The sequence below is a fragment of the Mirounga angustirostris genome, unplaced genomic scaffold (assembly GCF_029215605.1).
Source record: "Mirounga angustirostris isolate CCGP_5_RB_7025 unplaced genomic scaffold, mMirAng1.0.hap1 SCAF_5, whole genome shotgun sequence".
Lineage (NCBI taxonomy): Eukaryota > Metazoa > Chordata > Mammalia > Carnivora > Phocidae > Mirounga > Mirounga angustirostris.
In genome coordinates this window covers 11,717,125-11,731,990 of record NW_026991713.1, presented here as the reverse complement: position 1 = coordinate 11,731,990, position 14,866 = coordinate 11,717,125, and the positions used below count along the sequence as shown (strand labels likewise).

General features: G+C 48.6%; 1 protein-coding gene across 22 annotated transcripts in view; it reads right to left on the bottom strand.

The window, feature by feature from the left end:
- The window catches only part of LOC123841337 (apolipoprotein L3-like), a 50,814-nt gene extending 38,209 nt beyond the window's left edge, over positions 1–12,605 (bottom strand). For 5 of the 22 annotated variants that reach the window (XR_010411332.1, XR_010411331.1, XR_010411329.1 and 2 more), the window contains exons 1-5: positions 10,561–12,605; positions 10,173–10,296; positions 3,361–3,406; positions 3,071–3,179; positions 1,945–2,071 (exon numbers count right to left, since the gene is read on the bottom strand). Coding sequence is in view for 4 of the 22 variants with exons in the window: in XM_064590641.1 (XP_064446711.1) it covers positions 1,945–2,071; positions 3,071–3,101 (158 nt within the window). In the remaining 18 variants the exon portion in view is untranslated. Of the gene's footprint in view, positions 1–1,944; positions 2,072–3,070; positions 3,180–3,360; positions 3,407–9,914; positions 10,084–10,172; positions 10,297–10,560 lie in introns of all 22 variants that reach the window. The other 17 variants (XR_010411334.1, XR_010411342.1, XM_064590641.1 and 14 more) reach the window with 16 other exon arrangements.
- Positions 12,606–14,866: the final 2,261 nt, after the last annotated feature.

Here is a 14,866-nt window from a genome sequence, read left to right as displayed (position 1 = left end):
TCTCTCCCCGATGACATCACTCTCGACGCCTAGGGCAGGAATTAAGTCTTCTTTACCCTATTAGTAAGTGTCACAATAATTGTTTACTTTCACAGTGTGAACTTCCCTGGTAGGCAATGCTCCACGTGCACTGTCACACGCTGAACACAGGACAGTAAGGCCTCCCAAGGACAACCAAGCTTTGCACTGGAAACCCTCCCAGACTCTGCCCCAAGTGTCTCTCTCTTTGGCTGATGGGAACCTGTATCCTTCCCTGTATCACAGGGTGACTGAGAGTGACAGCTCTGAGTGAGCTCTCTGAGTGCTTCCAGGGCATCATCCAATCTCAGGGTAGTTTGGGGACCGCCCCCCCAATTTGCAGTGGGTGCCAAAAGTAAGGGCAGTCTTAGGGATTGTGCTCTCAGACTTTGCAGTTTGGTTAACTCTGGGTACTTGGAATTTAAGAAAACAAAACCTCAGAGCGAGAAGGGACCTTAATGATCATTTTGCTTGGGACCTGCTCTCTCTCCCAAGCCTCCTGTCCTCTGCTGGGGACCAGGCCCTGCCCCAACTGACTGAGAAGCAGGACACCCACTACCCTCGTTCCCCTCAGACTCTCCAGCTCACGAAACTGACTCCCGAGCCACCGCCCAGCACCCCCGACCTCACAGGTGTCACCATCTTAACTCACACCTTAGCGGGTACACCAAGGCCATGTGCAGCTTTATGACATCTCTTAAAGATGCAAGAGACTTTGACAACCTTCTATATGAATCACCAAGCCGGAAAAGACCTGCATTTGGGCAAGCTGGAGCAAGAAGTACTTTCCTCTTTGGTGGGGACTTCTGAGGCTCAGAATCCCCCAAAGAGTACAGAATTGGCAGCTGCCCCCAGTGGAGCTGGAAGTTGTCACAAAGCCACACTGCCTCCTACTGGTCTGGGGCTGCTCTAGGTAGAAGAGAAGAGGCTTCCAAATGGTAGTCACGACCCCCCCAGCTCCAAGGCAAGGTATGGAAGAAACACCCCCCATGGACCCTGATGCCCAGCAGTGAGGAAATCAAAGAAGGGAGGGAAGAAATGTGCCCTCTCCCTCTCACAGGACCTCTGCTAGGTCCCTGGTCTCCTCAAGTTTTGTGCTCTAGAGCTTCACTCAGTTCCAGCCCTGCTGTCCAAGCCTACCTAGTCCTCCAACCTAGACCCCACACCCCTTTGTCCATCCTGATCACCAGCTCTGGCCCTGGTCCAAGCCTCCTGGGCCTTTGGACAGGATGACTGCACTTGGTTCCTCACCTTTGACCTCACAATTCACACAAAGTCCTTCGCCACAATCTTATCAGATTGGATTACTGTGTCCATTGAACAAATGACAGATCTGAGACTCCAAGACATACAGAGCCAGAGAGCCCCAAGGCTGGACAGAGATAGAGTCAGGATCCAACCCAGCTCGGTCCAATTCCACTCTAGCGTCTCCACCTCATGGGTCAGCAGGATCCTGCATGTTCATATAACTCCTTAGGGAAGACTCTAGTCCGAATCCCCAGGGGCACAGACTGAGGTGTCAGTGTTCTTCCGACTTGTCCCAGAAGTCCTGCTTGGCCCTCATCTCTAGGAAGAAGACCCTTAGCCCCTGTCTCTTCTCGGCAATCTTCTAAAAAGTTAAAATTAATTGAGACCCTACTACGTGTCCGTCACTATGCGAAGCCCTTTACATGCATTATCTTCATTTCCTCATGACAAAATTGAACAGACGAAGAGACAAAGGCAGAGACAGGTCTGCTTTAGGTAAAGGACCAAGGTCACTCTACAGGTTTCACCTTGTCTCAATCCGAGGCCATTCACTGCGGTGAATGTAATGGAAGACATATTCCTCATGGATTGTTGAGAAGGAACGTACTCAACCCCAACCCCAAGATACTGTCCCACAGACACCAGGGTGACCATCCCGGGGCAACCCCGGGGGGTTACCTGGACAACATGGCCTGAGCCACAAATCTCTCCCAGGCTTCATGGTCAGTCAGCAGGAAGTGCAGTTCCTCGAAGCTCACTGTGCTCTGAAAAGACTCAATGACATCCTCAAGAAGGATTTTGCTCTCTAGATGGAAAGGAAAAAATGAAAAGTTGTTTACTTTTTTCTTTTTCCTGCTCCACTAAGGGAGAGGGAAACCAGGGCTTAGCTGGAGGGAACCTACAGGGCTAAATATGTGTCTTTATTGATTGGGGGGTGGGGTGGCGGGGAATAGCTGAGAGCCGGCCTAGGCAGGGTTATTGAGATCAATAGAATCAGTTCCTGCCCCGCTTTCGTATCTCATAAGCAGGTGCTTATAGTCGGGACACAGGACAAGTGCCCTAATATAGCCGTGGGGGGCCAGGGGATGCTGGGGGAGGGGAGGTTTCTATCTGGAACTAACAGGTTCCAGGTAGAGGGGACAGCAACAATACTTAGGGAGGACATACTGTGTAGCAGGTCCTGGCCAAAACCTCATAAACACATTATATTTGATCTTCATAACCACATAGGGAAATATTCTCATTTTACAGGTAAGCTTAGGTAAGGCACTCCAGGTCACACAGGTGGGAGGTGGCAAAGACCAGACTGGGGTCCAGGTCAGTGGCCCACTGACCATCACAGAGCAGTCAGGCTGGCAGCAGGGTGAGAACTGGAGGGAGCGGCCTCTGCCGTGAAGCCCCACAGTCATCCTTAGCCATGCTGGAGGCTTGGACAGGGCAAGAGGGCAGAAGAAGCCTCCAAGCTTGCTGGTCTACCTCCTCCCCCTGCCCTACCTCAGGACCCCTTTCTTCCCTCCTTTCCCCTCTGCTGTCCCCCACCTCCCAGCGGGCTCTCCTGGCCTCACTTCTGGGTCATTTGATGGATTTGATGGGCGGCAGGGGGAGGGCGGAAGTGAGCATCTCAGCCATGGCCCTGAGAAGACAGGAGGGAGGTGTCCCCACAGACCCCTGGCCTGCGGACTCCCTTTGACTCCCGCTTAGGGACTCAAGGAAGCTCTTCAAGGGACTGATTCCTCTTAGGGTAACGCAGCTGGAGGCATCCCCACAATTCCAGGAATCATCCAGAGAAGTGGAAGTTGACTACCTGGGCAGAGCTCACTGGCTTCTGAGGACATGGTGCCAGCAGTGGGATCTGAGAGTTTTCGCAACAGCTCGAGTCTGCGTCCCCGCTAGAAGGAGGTGTTGCTTCACCCCTGGGGAGGAGAGAACAAATTGTGGGGTCAAATGTGAGCCAGCTGTGGCAGCAGGAAGCAGCGAGGGGCCAGGTCTCTGGTGCTTCCCTCCGGGATGGCTACCAATGCCAAAGCAGACTTTACCTGATGTGTTTGTCCTCTACTGACTTCTGCCAGCCGCTATTTAAGGAAAGTTACTCACCTCACTCCAGCTCGCTCCCAAGCCAAGTCGGGGTCCTGTCGTCCTGCTGGGCCACAAGAAGAAGATAATCAGTCAAGGAGACTGCCATCTGAGAAGTTATAGAAGCAATAAAACCAAACACAGAAGAAAACATGGGAAGAAGTGTTCTGGAAATTTTGGAGGTCAGAAACATGTGTGTTTGCTAATTGATAAGAGCTAATATTGATCAAGTATCTATGACGGGCAGGACTCCTATGTGTTCCCTCACTGAATATCCACACACACTCCATGAGGTCGGTGCTCTTGTGGCTCCCACGTTAAGGTGGAGGAAACCATCACCTGAAGTTAGTTTAGCCCAAGTTTTCACAATAGTGCTAGAGCCAGGACGTGAACCCGAGTGTCTCTGATCCAAAGCCCATGTTTGTGATGACTCTGCTCTACTCCCTTTAACATACATAAACATTTATTCATGTACAGTTAACCTTTGAACAACACACGGGTTAGGGGCGATGACCCCATCCCCGTGCACTCAAAAATTCATGCATAGCTTCTGACTTCCCCAAAACTTAACTACTAATAGCCTACTCTTGACCAGAAGCTTTACCAATAATATAAACAGCTGATCAACACATAGTTTGTATGTTATATGTATTATGTACTGTATTCTTGCAACAGAGTAAGCTAGGGAAAAGAAAACGTTGTTAAGAAAATCATAAGGAAGGGGCGCCTGGGCGGCTCAGTCGTTTAAGCGTCTGCCTTCAGCTCAGGTCATAAATCCAGGATCCTGGGATGGAGCCCCTACAACTGGCTCCCTCCTTAGTGGGGAGTCTGCTTCTCCCTCTCCCTGTGCCCCTCCCCCCACATGTATGTTCTCTCTCTTTGTCAGATAAATAAATTAAATTAAAAAAAAAAAAAGAAAGCCATAAGGAAGAGAAAGTACATTTATAGTACTGCACATATATTTAATGAAAAAATCTGCATAAAAGTAGAACTCTGTTGATCAAACCTGTGTTGTTCAAGGGTCAACTGTATAGGTGTTTATTTGTAAATGACTCTTCTCGTTCCTCAATGATGTCTTGCATCGTGAACCAGGCTTTGTCTGGATCAATATCCTGGTGCCACAGCTTCCCAAAGCCTGTGTCCTCCTTGCTTCTGCAAGATTCTTCATCCCACAGGGCCTGGAGTCCTGCTAGGTCCTGCACAATCCCTACAGCCCTACTATGTATTGTCAAGCCTTCCTGATAATGCCCAGTCCTCTCTGCTGTCCTCCCCCAACTTTGCACCTTAGACGGCTTCTAATTCTTTATCTAAATGCTAGTGCAAAGAACAATCTCCTTGTATAAAACTTTGCATTTTGCATTTGAGATTGTTTCCTTAAGACATATAAAACTTTGCATTTGAGATTGTTTCCTTAAGACATTTCTACAAGCAGGATGACTGGGTCAGAAGGTATCAACACGCACAAAGTTTTTCATACCTAGAGCCACACTGTTACGAAAAAAATCATACCAATTCACATTCACACTCACAGTAGATGAGGGTGTCCACCATTCCATTCTTACCAGTTCCTCATAGACTTTTTAAAAAACAGACCCTTATAGAGAGAGAATTTATTTTAGTTCTGTTATTCTCTTACCTTGGGAGATGAGGAAAGACAGCAAATGTTGACTCCGTTTAAGCATTATTTCTTTTAAAGATTTTATTTATTTATTATTTGAGAGAGAGAGGGAGATTGAGAGAACGAGTGGGAGGAGGGGCAGAGGGAGAAGCAGGCTCCCCGTGGAGCAATGAGCCTGACGCAAAACTCGGTTCCAGGACCCCGTGATCATGACCTGAGCCGAAGGCAGACGCTTAACCAACTGAGCCACCCACGTGCCCTAAGCATTATTTTTTTTTAAGTTTATTTATTTTTCTTAGTAATCTCTACACCCAATTTGGGACTCGAACTCACAACCCCAAGGTCAACAGTCCCATACTTTTCAGAATAAGCCAGCCAGGTGCCCCTAGGCACTATTTGAAGAAGGCAAAAGAGCATTTATCAACTACCCCTCCTGAGACCTGACTGAAATGATAGTAAAGGTCCTTAGAGGTATAAAAATAACTAATGATGAGAGTGACTCACATTTGTGCCCTTTGCTCTGCACTGGTAATTAATTGCTCTAAGACTTTACAAATAATAACCTGTCTTCTTCAATAATCATTGAGTAGTGTGTGTGTCATTTGCATCCCTGTTTACGGATAAGGAAACTAAAGCACAGACTAGGTGACTTGCCCAGAGTCAGAAATCTAGTAAGTGGTATACTGGGTTCAAGTGCTCAAGGTCCTGCCTGCTGGACTCAAGAACCCACACACTGCCTCTCCTCCTTCTGCTACCAATTTGAAAGGAGAACGGGGCCAACGGGAGTCCAGAGGCTTAGACAAATGTTTGAATGCAGATTGGATGCAGAACTGATAGCTGAATAAAGAAGAGGAGAGGGAGCTGCCATCGGAAAAACAAAGAGAGAACAAGGCAATAGGCAAGAAGAATGGTTGGCTAGGCAGACCTTTGGAGAACACTGAGGATGAGAGGGAGGTGGAGGGGAAGCAGGAAGAAGGTTACCAACCCCACACCCAATCCTATATTCACAGCAGCCTAAGTCTACACCAGAAGGGGAAAAATCAGAAATGAAATACTCCAGAAAAAATACCTCTGTCTTCTGACATCTAGGGGATCCTCATCCAATCACTCTACAGGGAAGCCTGTCAGTCAACTTACCTCTCTGTAACTATGAATGGGCAATCTAGGATCAGATATATAAGAAAGATGACCAGATGGAATGGGTGGCTAAGATAAATAAAAAATGACTCCAGAAGGGGCACCTGGCTGGCTCAGTTAGTAGAGCACGCAACTCTTGATCTCAAGAGTTCATGCCCCACATTGGGCATAGAGCTTACTTTAAAACAATAATAACAAAAATAACTGGACTTAATAAACCTTCAAAACAATGAAACCAGAAGAAACACATAATTTTGACTATAAGAATAATTTTTTAAACCTTGAACCAATGTCCTCAGGGAGGTTAGAAAGCTGTTTTCTTCATAAAATGAGAACGGGATGCACCGAAAAGGGAAAAAAGTAATGGGACAAAAAAGAGATCTTGGGAATTAAAAAGAAGTCTCAGGAAAGTTTGGAAAAGTCAAGGAAAACTTCCAGAAAATAAAACAAAAAGGTGACAGAAGAAATGAAACTAAATGAGGAATGACAAGTTACCAAGGCTATCAATTCTTAGAAAATTACTTTAGAAAGAGCTGCAGAAAAGAAAAAAAAAGCAGTTTGTGTGTTTATGGGGTGAGGTGGAGGATAATAACCAAGAAACCAAGAGACAGAAAGATATGAGGTCTAGGAAACAGGAAAATTAACATAGACAGAAAGGAATCCAAGGAATACAGCTGGGCATACGGAAGGCCGAGAGAGAGCAACCAGCCCAGAATGGAATAAGAAGTGAAGAGTTCTATGGGCAAAGGGGACTTGATATAATACTTATATAATGCACAGTTCAAATGAAATTGAGGAAATGTTGAAGGCAACCTTGCAAGGGGTAAAAACATAGGCAATTAGAAAATCAGGAAAAACTAAAGCTGTACAAGAAAACATGTGCAACTGTATTTCACAAGTTAGCTCTACAGTAAAGAATACTGAAAACATCACACATATGTAAACATTCTTGCGTCATTTTGCACTTCTAGAATGAAAGAGACCATTTAAATATGAGAATTAAATGCACTTGTTGCCATAGTAAATTCAAGTACAATGATAGAAGTTGGAGGTGAAGCATTGAAGAGAGGAGGAGGATTAACATCCTTATTTTACCAAGCGGGGAGTCCAAAAATACTGGCTGCAATTGAGAGGCTAAGAAAGGAAGATGGAAGAAAAAAAGAAAAAAGAAACAAAGGTGTAAGTAAATTGCTTACGACTAGAAAGGTTTCCAATCAAGGACATAAAATCAGTGCTAGAATGGTATTAGGAGAAACTGGGGAGGTGTGTAAGAAAAAGTATACAAATAAGTGAAATCATTATCTGTCCCGGTAAGAAATAAAGAGCTCATAAAACAATTTAAAAATTGAGGGACTGAAACTAACTATTGCGGTTGTTGACTACCTGCTTTGTCCCAGGCACCATTCTAAGCACTTTGTATGCATTAACTCATGAATTAGTTCTCACCATGACTCTGTAAGAAAAGAAACTGAAGCTCAGAAAGGTTAAGTAATTTACCCAAAGCACCCAGCTAGTGCCAGAGCCAGAATTCAAATCCAGACTCCCTGTCTCCAGAGCCTACACTTTCACCTGTTCTGTCTCTCAGTGTAAGAGTATCATCTAAAGATATTGATTAACCACCTAAAGAAAAAGCAACAAATTAAAAGTGATTGCTTTTAATTGGGAAAGTGGGTGAGCAGAGCCCTCGGTACTAATGATTTGTTTTAACCATATGCACTTATTACTTTGGGTTTTTTTTAATTTTAAGAAAGGAGAAGTCACATTATAGCAGTGAGTAACAGCTAACCGCAATAATGGGTTGGTTTCCGGCACTACCACTTGAAAGATGATGGGAGCAGTTGATCATAAGAAACAAGCCTCACTCCTGATGTGAGTTGTCAGTGTGGGAGAAATCTTGGTGGTTGATGAAAGTAAGCTGTCTAAGAAAAGTGGGATGATAACATAGGTTAAACTAGGCTAATCAGAGTGAACTCCACCCTTCCACAGATATATGTTCTAGCAATGCCTCGCCCACTCACATAGGCACCCATGGGTTTTTCTCCACTCAAAGGTAGCAAGACTCCTGGGAGGGAGACTGAATTCCACGGGCCTTCAATATCCCCTCCTCCAGAAGAAAAGGATGCTTCGGGCATGTTCAGAGCAGGGCTCAATAGGGCACTCACTGGTAATCCTACCAAATTACATAGAATAATAATGGTAATTGATAAGGATTATTAGGATCATGTTTAATTGGGTCAAGCTGAGTCTGTGAAAGGCCATGAGTTCCTAATAATGTCCAAAGGAGAAGAGCTGAGACAAAGTATATAAAAAAGGGAGATATAAAGGTGTAAAGTTGTAAATCAAAAAGGAGTTAGTATAATGGGAATCGTTTAATTGTTAATTAATCCTAATAAGAAGGGGAGTCTTTTTTTAAATAAAGATTTTATATATTTATTTGAGAGAGAGAGAAAGCGAGAGAGCATGAACATGGGGTGGGTGGTTGGAGAGTGGCAGGCAGAGGGAGAGGGAGAAGCAGAGTTCCCACTGAGCAGGGAGTGCCACACAGCCAAATGACACCCTGAAGCACACGGACCAAGAGCAAACGCAGAGAGCAGGACGAGTGAGCGGGCAGAAAGAGCCGGACCCTGGATGACACCAAACCTTTGCAAATGCGTCTGCACTCTCGGTCCCATCCTTCCTGTCCTCTGCTATTCTTGGCCCGGCCCTGACCCTCGTGTTGGACCTCAGCTGGGTTTTGATGCTGGACAATGCTCCCTCCTGCCTGATTAGGACCCAGGCTGTCCCTGGCTAGCCTGCAGATGGGTCAGCTCCCAGCAAGGCTGGCAGGAGGAGAAGGAGGGAAGAAGCCCGCCCCTGCCCACCTGCATGGCCCCCACAGGACACGGAGCCCTCCCATCCCCACCGGCTCTGTCTAAGCTCTCCAGAGGCAGCAGGGCACAGATTCTCACCAAAGCATCTCCCTGCAAGCACCTGCAGACATCCTCCTTGGGCAGGGGAAGGGGAGCCTAAGACAGGATCAGGCTCACACTCAGCATGGCGTCCACCCCGGGCTCCCTAACGCTCCCGCTCCTGTCTTCCTCGCTGCTCCCGCCCGGCCTCCATGTTGCCTTGGTCCAGTCATCCTCAAGCACCCCTCACTTCCCTGCTTCTTTTCTTTTTTCTTTTTTAATGTTTATTTTATAGGCTCCATGCCCGACGTGGAGCTTGAACACACTCAGGGCCCTGAGATCCAGAGTCAAAGGCTCTACCTACTAAGCCAGCCCAGCGCCCCTCCTTGCTTCTGATCACACCTCAGCCTCCAGCCCTTTGCTTGGCTGCTCCGTCCCCCTGGAATGCCTTTCCCCACCTTCCTCACCTTGTAAAAGTTTACCTGTGCTTAGAGGCCCAGCTCAACCGCTGCCTCCCCTGCAGCCTGCCCCCACTGACTCTCTGGGCTCCCCTTGAATGTGCACTGTCCTGACTGCAGTCCTGGGTGTTCTCCTCTGTTGGACTCTGAGCCCTGGCGGGGGCCTGTCTATTCCCTCCCGCACCTCCTGTTCCAGGGCCTCCCGGGGCACCCGCTGCCCCTGCTCTCCAGCCCACAGCCGGGCTCAGATCCGAGGGCTGGCAGCACAGCACTCCCCAGCTTCACTCACCGATGAGCAATTCCACTTGTTTTCCTGTCTGTCTTGATGAAAAGATCGTGCTGGCCAAGAACAAATAAGACTACGCCTCGGGTTTCACCTGAATGACCCTCCTGATTTACTGTGCTTTAGACAATTCTATCAGATTTCTGGGAGTTTCCGTGAGCACCCCGACATCCACCTTCCTTGTGGATTACCTGCTCAGGTCGCAGACAGTCTGGAACCTGGGCTGAGCAGTGTCCCCCTCCTCCCCACTGTTTTGGGGCACAGGGGGAGGCGGAAGCCGTCCGACAAACCCGGGTTCAAATCCGGGCTGTACCCCTCTTAGCCTGGGACCTGGGGCTGGAGCTTCAGGTTCCCTCTCATCTACAAAATCGAGACAACACAGGATCTTTCCTTAAAGAGCTGCATGGAGGGTGAGTAGATGGGCAGGGGCCCCTACCCTCCCAGCTTACCCAGGGATCTTCCTCTGACCGAGCTGAAGCACGTCCAGTGGTTCTTAGCTGTGAGGACCCGGTTATGAGTCTGTGCAGTCACCACACCTCGGGGCCCAAATACGTCTGGGACCTGAAAGGGAAACTGAAAGTAGCCTGTGATGAAACCACACACCTGGGCGGGGCCGGTCCAGTCGTCCTACCCACTCTCAGCTGTCCTGACTCCTCAAAGGACCTTCTAGGTCCTTCTCTGTTCTGCCCTTCCTGCCACTGATAGACTGTGGGACCCTCAGCAAATGACTCCCCGCCGCAGACCCCCGGTGGCTTGTTCCCAGCCCCCTCCTCTCTGTCCCTCCCACCTCACTCCCCCGCATGCCTGCCTTATTCAAGTTCCTGTCCCCAAACACACCAGGTGCTCACAGCTGACTTGCCATGTTGCAGCCACTCAGTGCCACACCCACGTGGCTTCTAGGCATTTGCTGATGCAGATCCTTCTGCCAGGAGCACCTGCTCCTACCACCTGGAAAAATCATGCCCATACTTCAGAGCCCAAATCGAGCATCACCTCCTCTCAGAAGCCCCCCAGCACCCTCCCTGGCAGAGTCCCTGTGCCCTACTCTGCTCCCATGGCACCTGGGGGAGGGGCTGAAATCCCCTGCCGGGGACACCATGTCCCTGTCTTCCCCCACCCCTTTGGATCTAATCAGGTCTCTCTAGCCTTGTCCCGGATGTCGGGACAGCGCCAGGAGGCCCGCCCTTGGTGGCCAAGTGCTATTTGCAAGGATGTAGACGTTTGCGGGAGAGGGCTCCGGAAACACTGCTGTTTTCTACCCCACTCGTTTCTGCTTGACGACAGATCTTTCTCTCTAAAGGAGGACTTTTCTAGGAAGGCTAGCGTCAGGAAACAGCAAATGGAAACAGCCAGCGAGGCCTCCCGCCCGCGTGGGCCCCGAGCAGAGCAGCCGCCGTGGACAGAGCTGAGTGTGCGCCAGGCGCCGTGCGGGCCCCGTCCACGCAGCCCCGTCTGGCTCCCACAGCGGCCCTAGGAGATACCTGCCCCCTGCACAGATAGAGACGCTGCGGGGAAAGGGTCCCACGGCTCGTGAGATGTGCAGCAGCTGGACGGCTGTGGGCTTTGCCCCTGCGCACACGGAAGCCACCCTGACCCTTCCATCCGGGCAAATGTCCCCGGGGCATCGAGGCTCCTCCGCCAGCTTGTGAGGGAGGGACAGAGTGATGGAATGATGACATCAGAACCGCACCCATGGTTTGTGATGATCACCCTGTGGGTGGGCTGGGAGCTCGGGCTGAATTTGCTGATGGGGAAAGCCAGGTGAGGGGACAGGTGGTGGCTTTGGTCCAGCAACTCAGGGAAGGAGCCAAAACTCAAGGCCACGTTGACATTGTGCCCTCTGACACGTGGTTAAAGTACTATTGTGTCCACCTCTCCTTCTTTGGTTACTTCTTGGTCATTTTTTCTGTAGCCTCCCTTCCCCCTGATTCTTCTCCCTTTCCCTAGCACGCCCTTGGCGTGACACCCGATGAAACCACTGTGAGATGCAGAACGCGATGCAGCGTCCATAGGACCTGCGGCCCGATGGTCTAATGCCCATGCAGAATGGCCTCCGGACATCGACGGGCTCCAGGAACACAGCCCCGCGGTGGAGCAACCAGGATGGGGCTGCAGACACGTCAGGTGAGGATTAGGCATCTTTGGACTGCAGGGACAAGTGCCGAGTCCACCCCACTTGGGGACCCTAAAGATCTAGTGACTATAAAATACGGCTCCACTTGACCCCCAAGGATCCCAAGAAAAGTCACCCAGGATGACCACAGCTCCAGAGTCGGGGGTCTGGGCAAAATCTTTGGTCAATAAGCCATTTCAGCCCACTGGGAAGGCAACCCCACCTCAGTGGGAAAGTCACCCTCACATTGCTGAGGGAGGAGTCTGGCAGACGCCTCAGCATCATCAGGTGGAGGCTGGGAGAGTCAGCAGACGGGGACACACAACCAGCGCCCCCACCCAGTCTCTCCATTCCAGGGGGACCTTATAACTTGTGTTTCAGAGCAGGGACCCCACCTCCTGGGTCTCCCTTTGTCTAGGGACAGTGGGGGGTGGCTGGGAACTGGACATAGGACAGTGGGGACTTCTGAAGTCATCAGAGTGCCTGGCGGAGACAGACATCTAAGGGGATTGCATCCACGCTGTCGGCGCCTGGTCACTCGTGGGACGTGGCTGGGAGCCACGGGTCGGGGTCACTTGCGACCAGGCTGCCAGCATCACAGTGGACAACGCTATTTGTCTTTGCCCAGATCGGTGGTCAAATCCTTCCCCGAGTAGCAATTGTCAGCTTCAGGAAGGCTCAGAACTAAGTATAAAGATATCAAGATCAAACCCATCATCTTCATTTTTTTATATTGAAGCCAAGGCAGATATATGTTTAATTTTAATGTATGTATGAGGTTTAAGAGAATTGGACATATTCTTAGAGTGAACAAAGTGGCTTTTGGTTTCCAGGTTTTTTTGTGTTTTTTTTAAGATTTTATTTATTTATTTGACAGAGAGAGACACAGCGAGAGCGAGAACACAGCAGGGGGAATGGGAGAGGGAGAAGCAGGCTTCCCGCAGAGCAGGGAGCCCGATGCGGGGCTCGATCCCAGGACCCTGAGATCATGACCTGAGCCGAAGGCAGACGCTTAACTAACTGAGCCACCCAGGCGGTCCTTGGGTTCCAGTTTAAAACAGGTAATGGAATAATTGATTTACATGAACGATTTCAAGTTGAAAGGCAGTCTGCTAAGTACTAAGGATGTTGCAAATAAGCTTCAGCCCAGAGGAAACAGCTTCCAGTTCAGCAGATCCCAAAACAGGGCGGGTAAGGAGTGGCGGGCGTCAGGGGATGGAGCTGGGAGAGCCACTCCACCAGACAGCTCTGAGGCATGTGCCGGGGGCACCATCAACCTCCGCTCCCAGCAGTCAGGAGATCAGAGAGATTCTTGTCTGGAGTTCCTCCTGTGCTAAAGTATGGCCTGAAAAATAATTGCATCTAGTTGCTGTGGAAAACAGCATGGTGTTTCCTCAAAAAGTTAAATATAGAATTACCATATGACCCAGCAATTCTACTTCTGGGTATATACACAAAATAATTGAAAGTAGAGTCTCTTTCAGTAGAGACTGTATTGAAATAGAGCCTCGAGTCTCTATTTCAATTACTTCAAAATAATTGAAAGTAGAGTCTCAAATATTATTATTTGAAATGATAAATTATCATTTCAAAATAATTGAAAGTAGAGTCTCGAGCCTGGGTGGCTCAGTTGGTTGAGCATCGGACCCCTGGTTTTGGCTCGGGTTGTGGTCTCAGCATTGTGGGATCGAGCCCCATGTCAGACTCTGTGCTGGGTGTGGATCCTGCTTAAGATTCTGTCCCTCCCTCTCCCTCTGCCCCTTCCCCCAGCCACTAAAAAAGAAAAAGAAAGAAGAGTCTGAAAGAGATATTTATACTCCCATGTTCATAGTGTATGAGGTTAGACACTTAGGTAGTCAGGGCCAGGATCTCCAGCAAGAAAACAGGGAGCCAGGACAGCTAAGATGAACCCACACCAGCATAATGTTTTAAGCTTAGACAAGACTATAATAGCATCCTGTCGAGCAGCCTCTGCAGGAGGGACTTCTGCAAAACATCCTGAAACAAAACAATGAACCATAAAACATTGGTCACTATCACAGTTTGAGGTAGTTAGTCTCCAGATGTCAGCCCAAAAGACTAGCAATACATGAACAATTACCTGAGAGGTAGACAGGTGATCAAAGCCCTGAATCGCACACCTTAACAGCCGGTCCCCAAGGCGCCCACACTCAGGATGCTTAAGATAGTCCGCATCGGGCTCCCTTCTCCACGGGAGGCCTGCTTCTCCCTCTCCCACTCCCCCTGCTTGTGTTCCCTCTCTCGCTGTGTCTCTCTCTGTCAAATAAATAAATAAAATCTTAAAAAACAAAAAAAAAGTTCCTCAAAAGAGCTTAAAAACCCCTAGATTGTTGTTCTTGAGCCTAAAATCTGAAGAGAACTGATGAGGTACAGTTATCATGTCTTTGAAGATTACTGAGGCCCTTGAAGAAGGTAAATCCTCAGAACTTTGCAAAATTCCAATACAAATAAGTTTTGACATGTTCATGGTAACTTCAGCCTTAATATTACAAATATTCTTAGAGTATTTGCTCCTACCTGAGCTTTATACATGTCAGTCGATGCTCAGATTAAGTAATTCTTGGCTCCTGTTTATCTCAGAATAAGATTCAAGAAAAACAATACTCAATGCTCCATTAAAAGATCTGTTTTCAGGGGCGCCTGGGTGGCTCAGTCGGTTAAGCGACTGCCTTCGGCTCAGGTCATGATCCCAGGGTCCTGGGATCGAGCCCCGCATCGGGCTCCCTGCTCCACGGGGAGCCTGCTTCTCCCTCTCCCACTCCCCCTGCTTGTGTTCCCTCTCTTGCTGTCTCTCTCTCTCTGTCAATTAAATAAATAAAATCTTAAAAAAAAAAAAAAGATCTGTTTTCAGGTTTTTCTCTTTCTTCCTCAAGGGGACAGTCAATATAAATAAGCCTCCAGAAAGCAGAGTATTTAAAAGCTTTTTTTGGAAGTCATCTGGCTCTTTATTATAGGGGAGAAAATACCATTTCCTTCTACCTTTCTAAGTTCTCTATAACAGAAGACAAA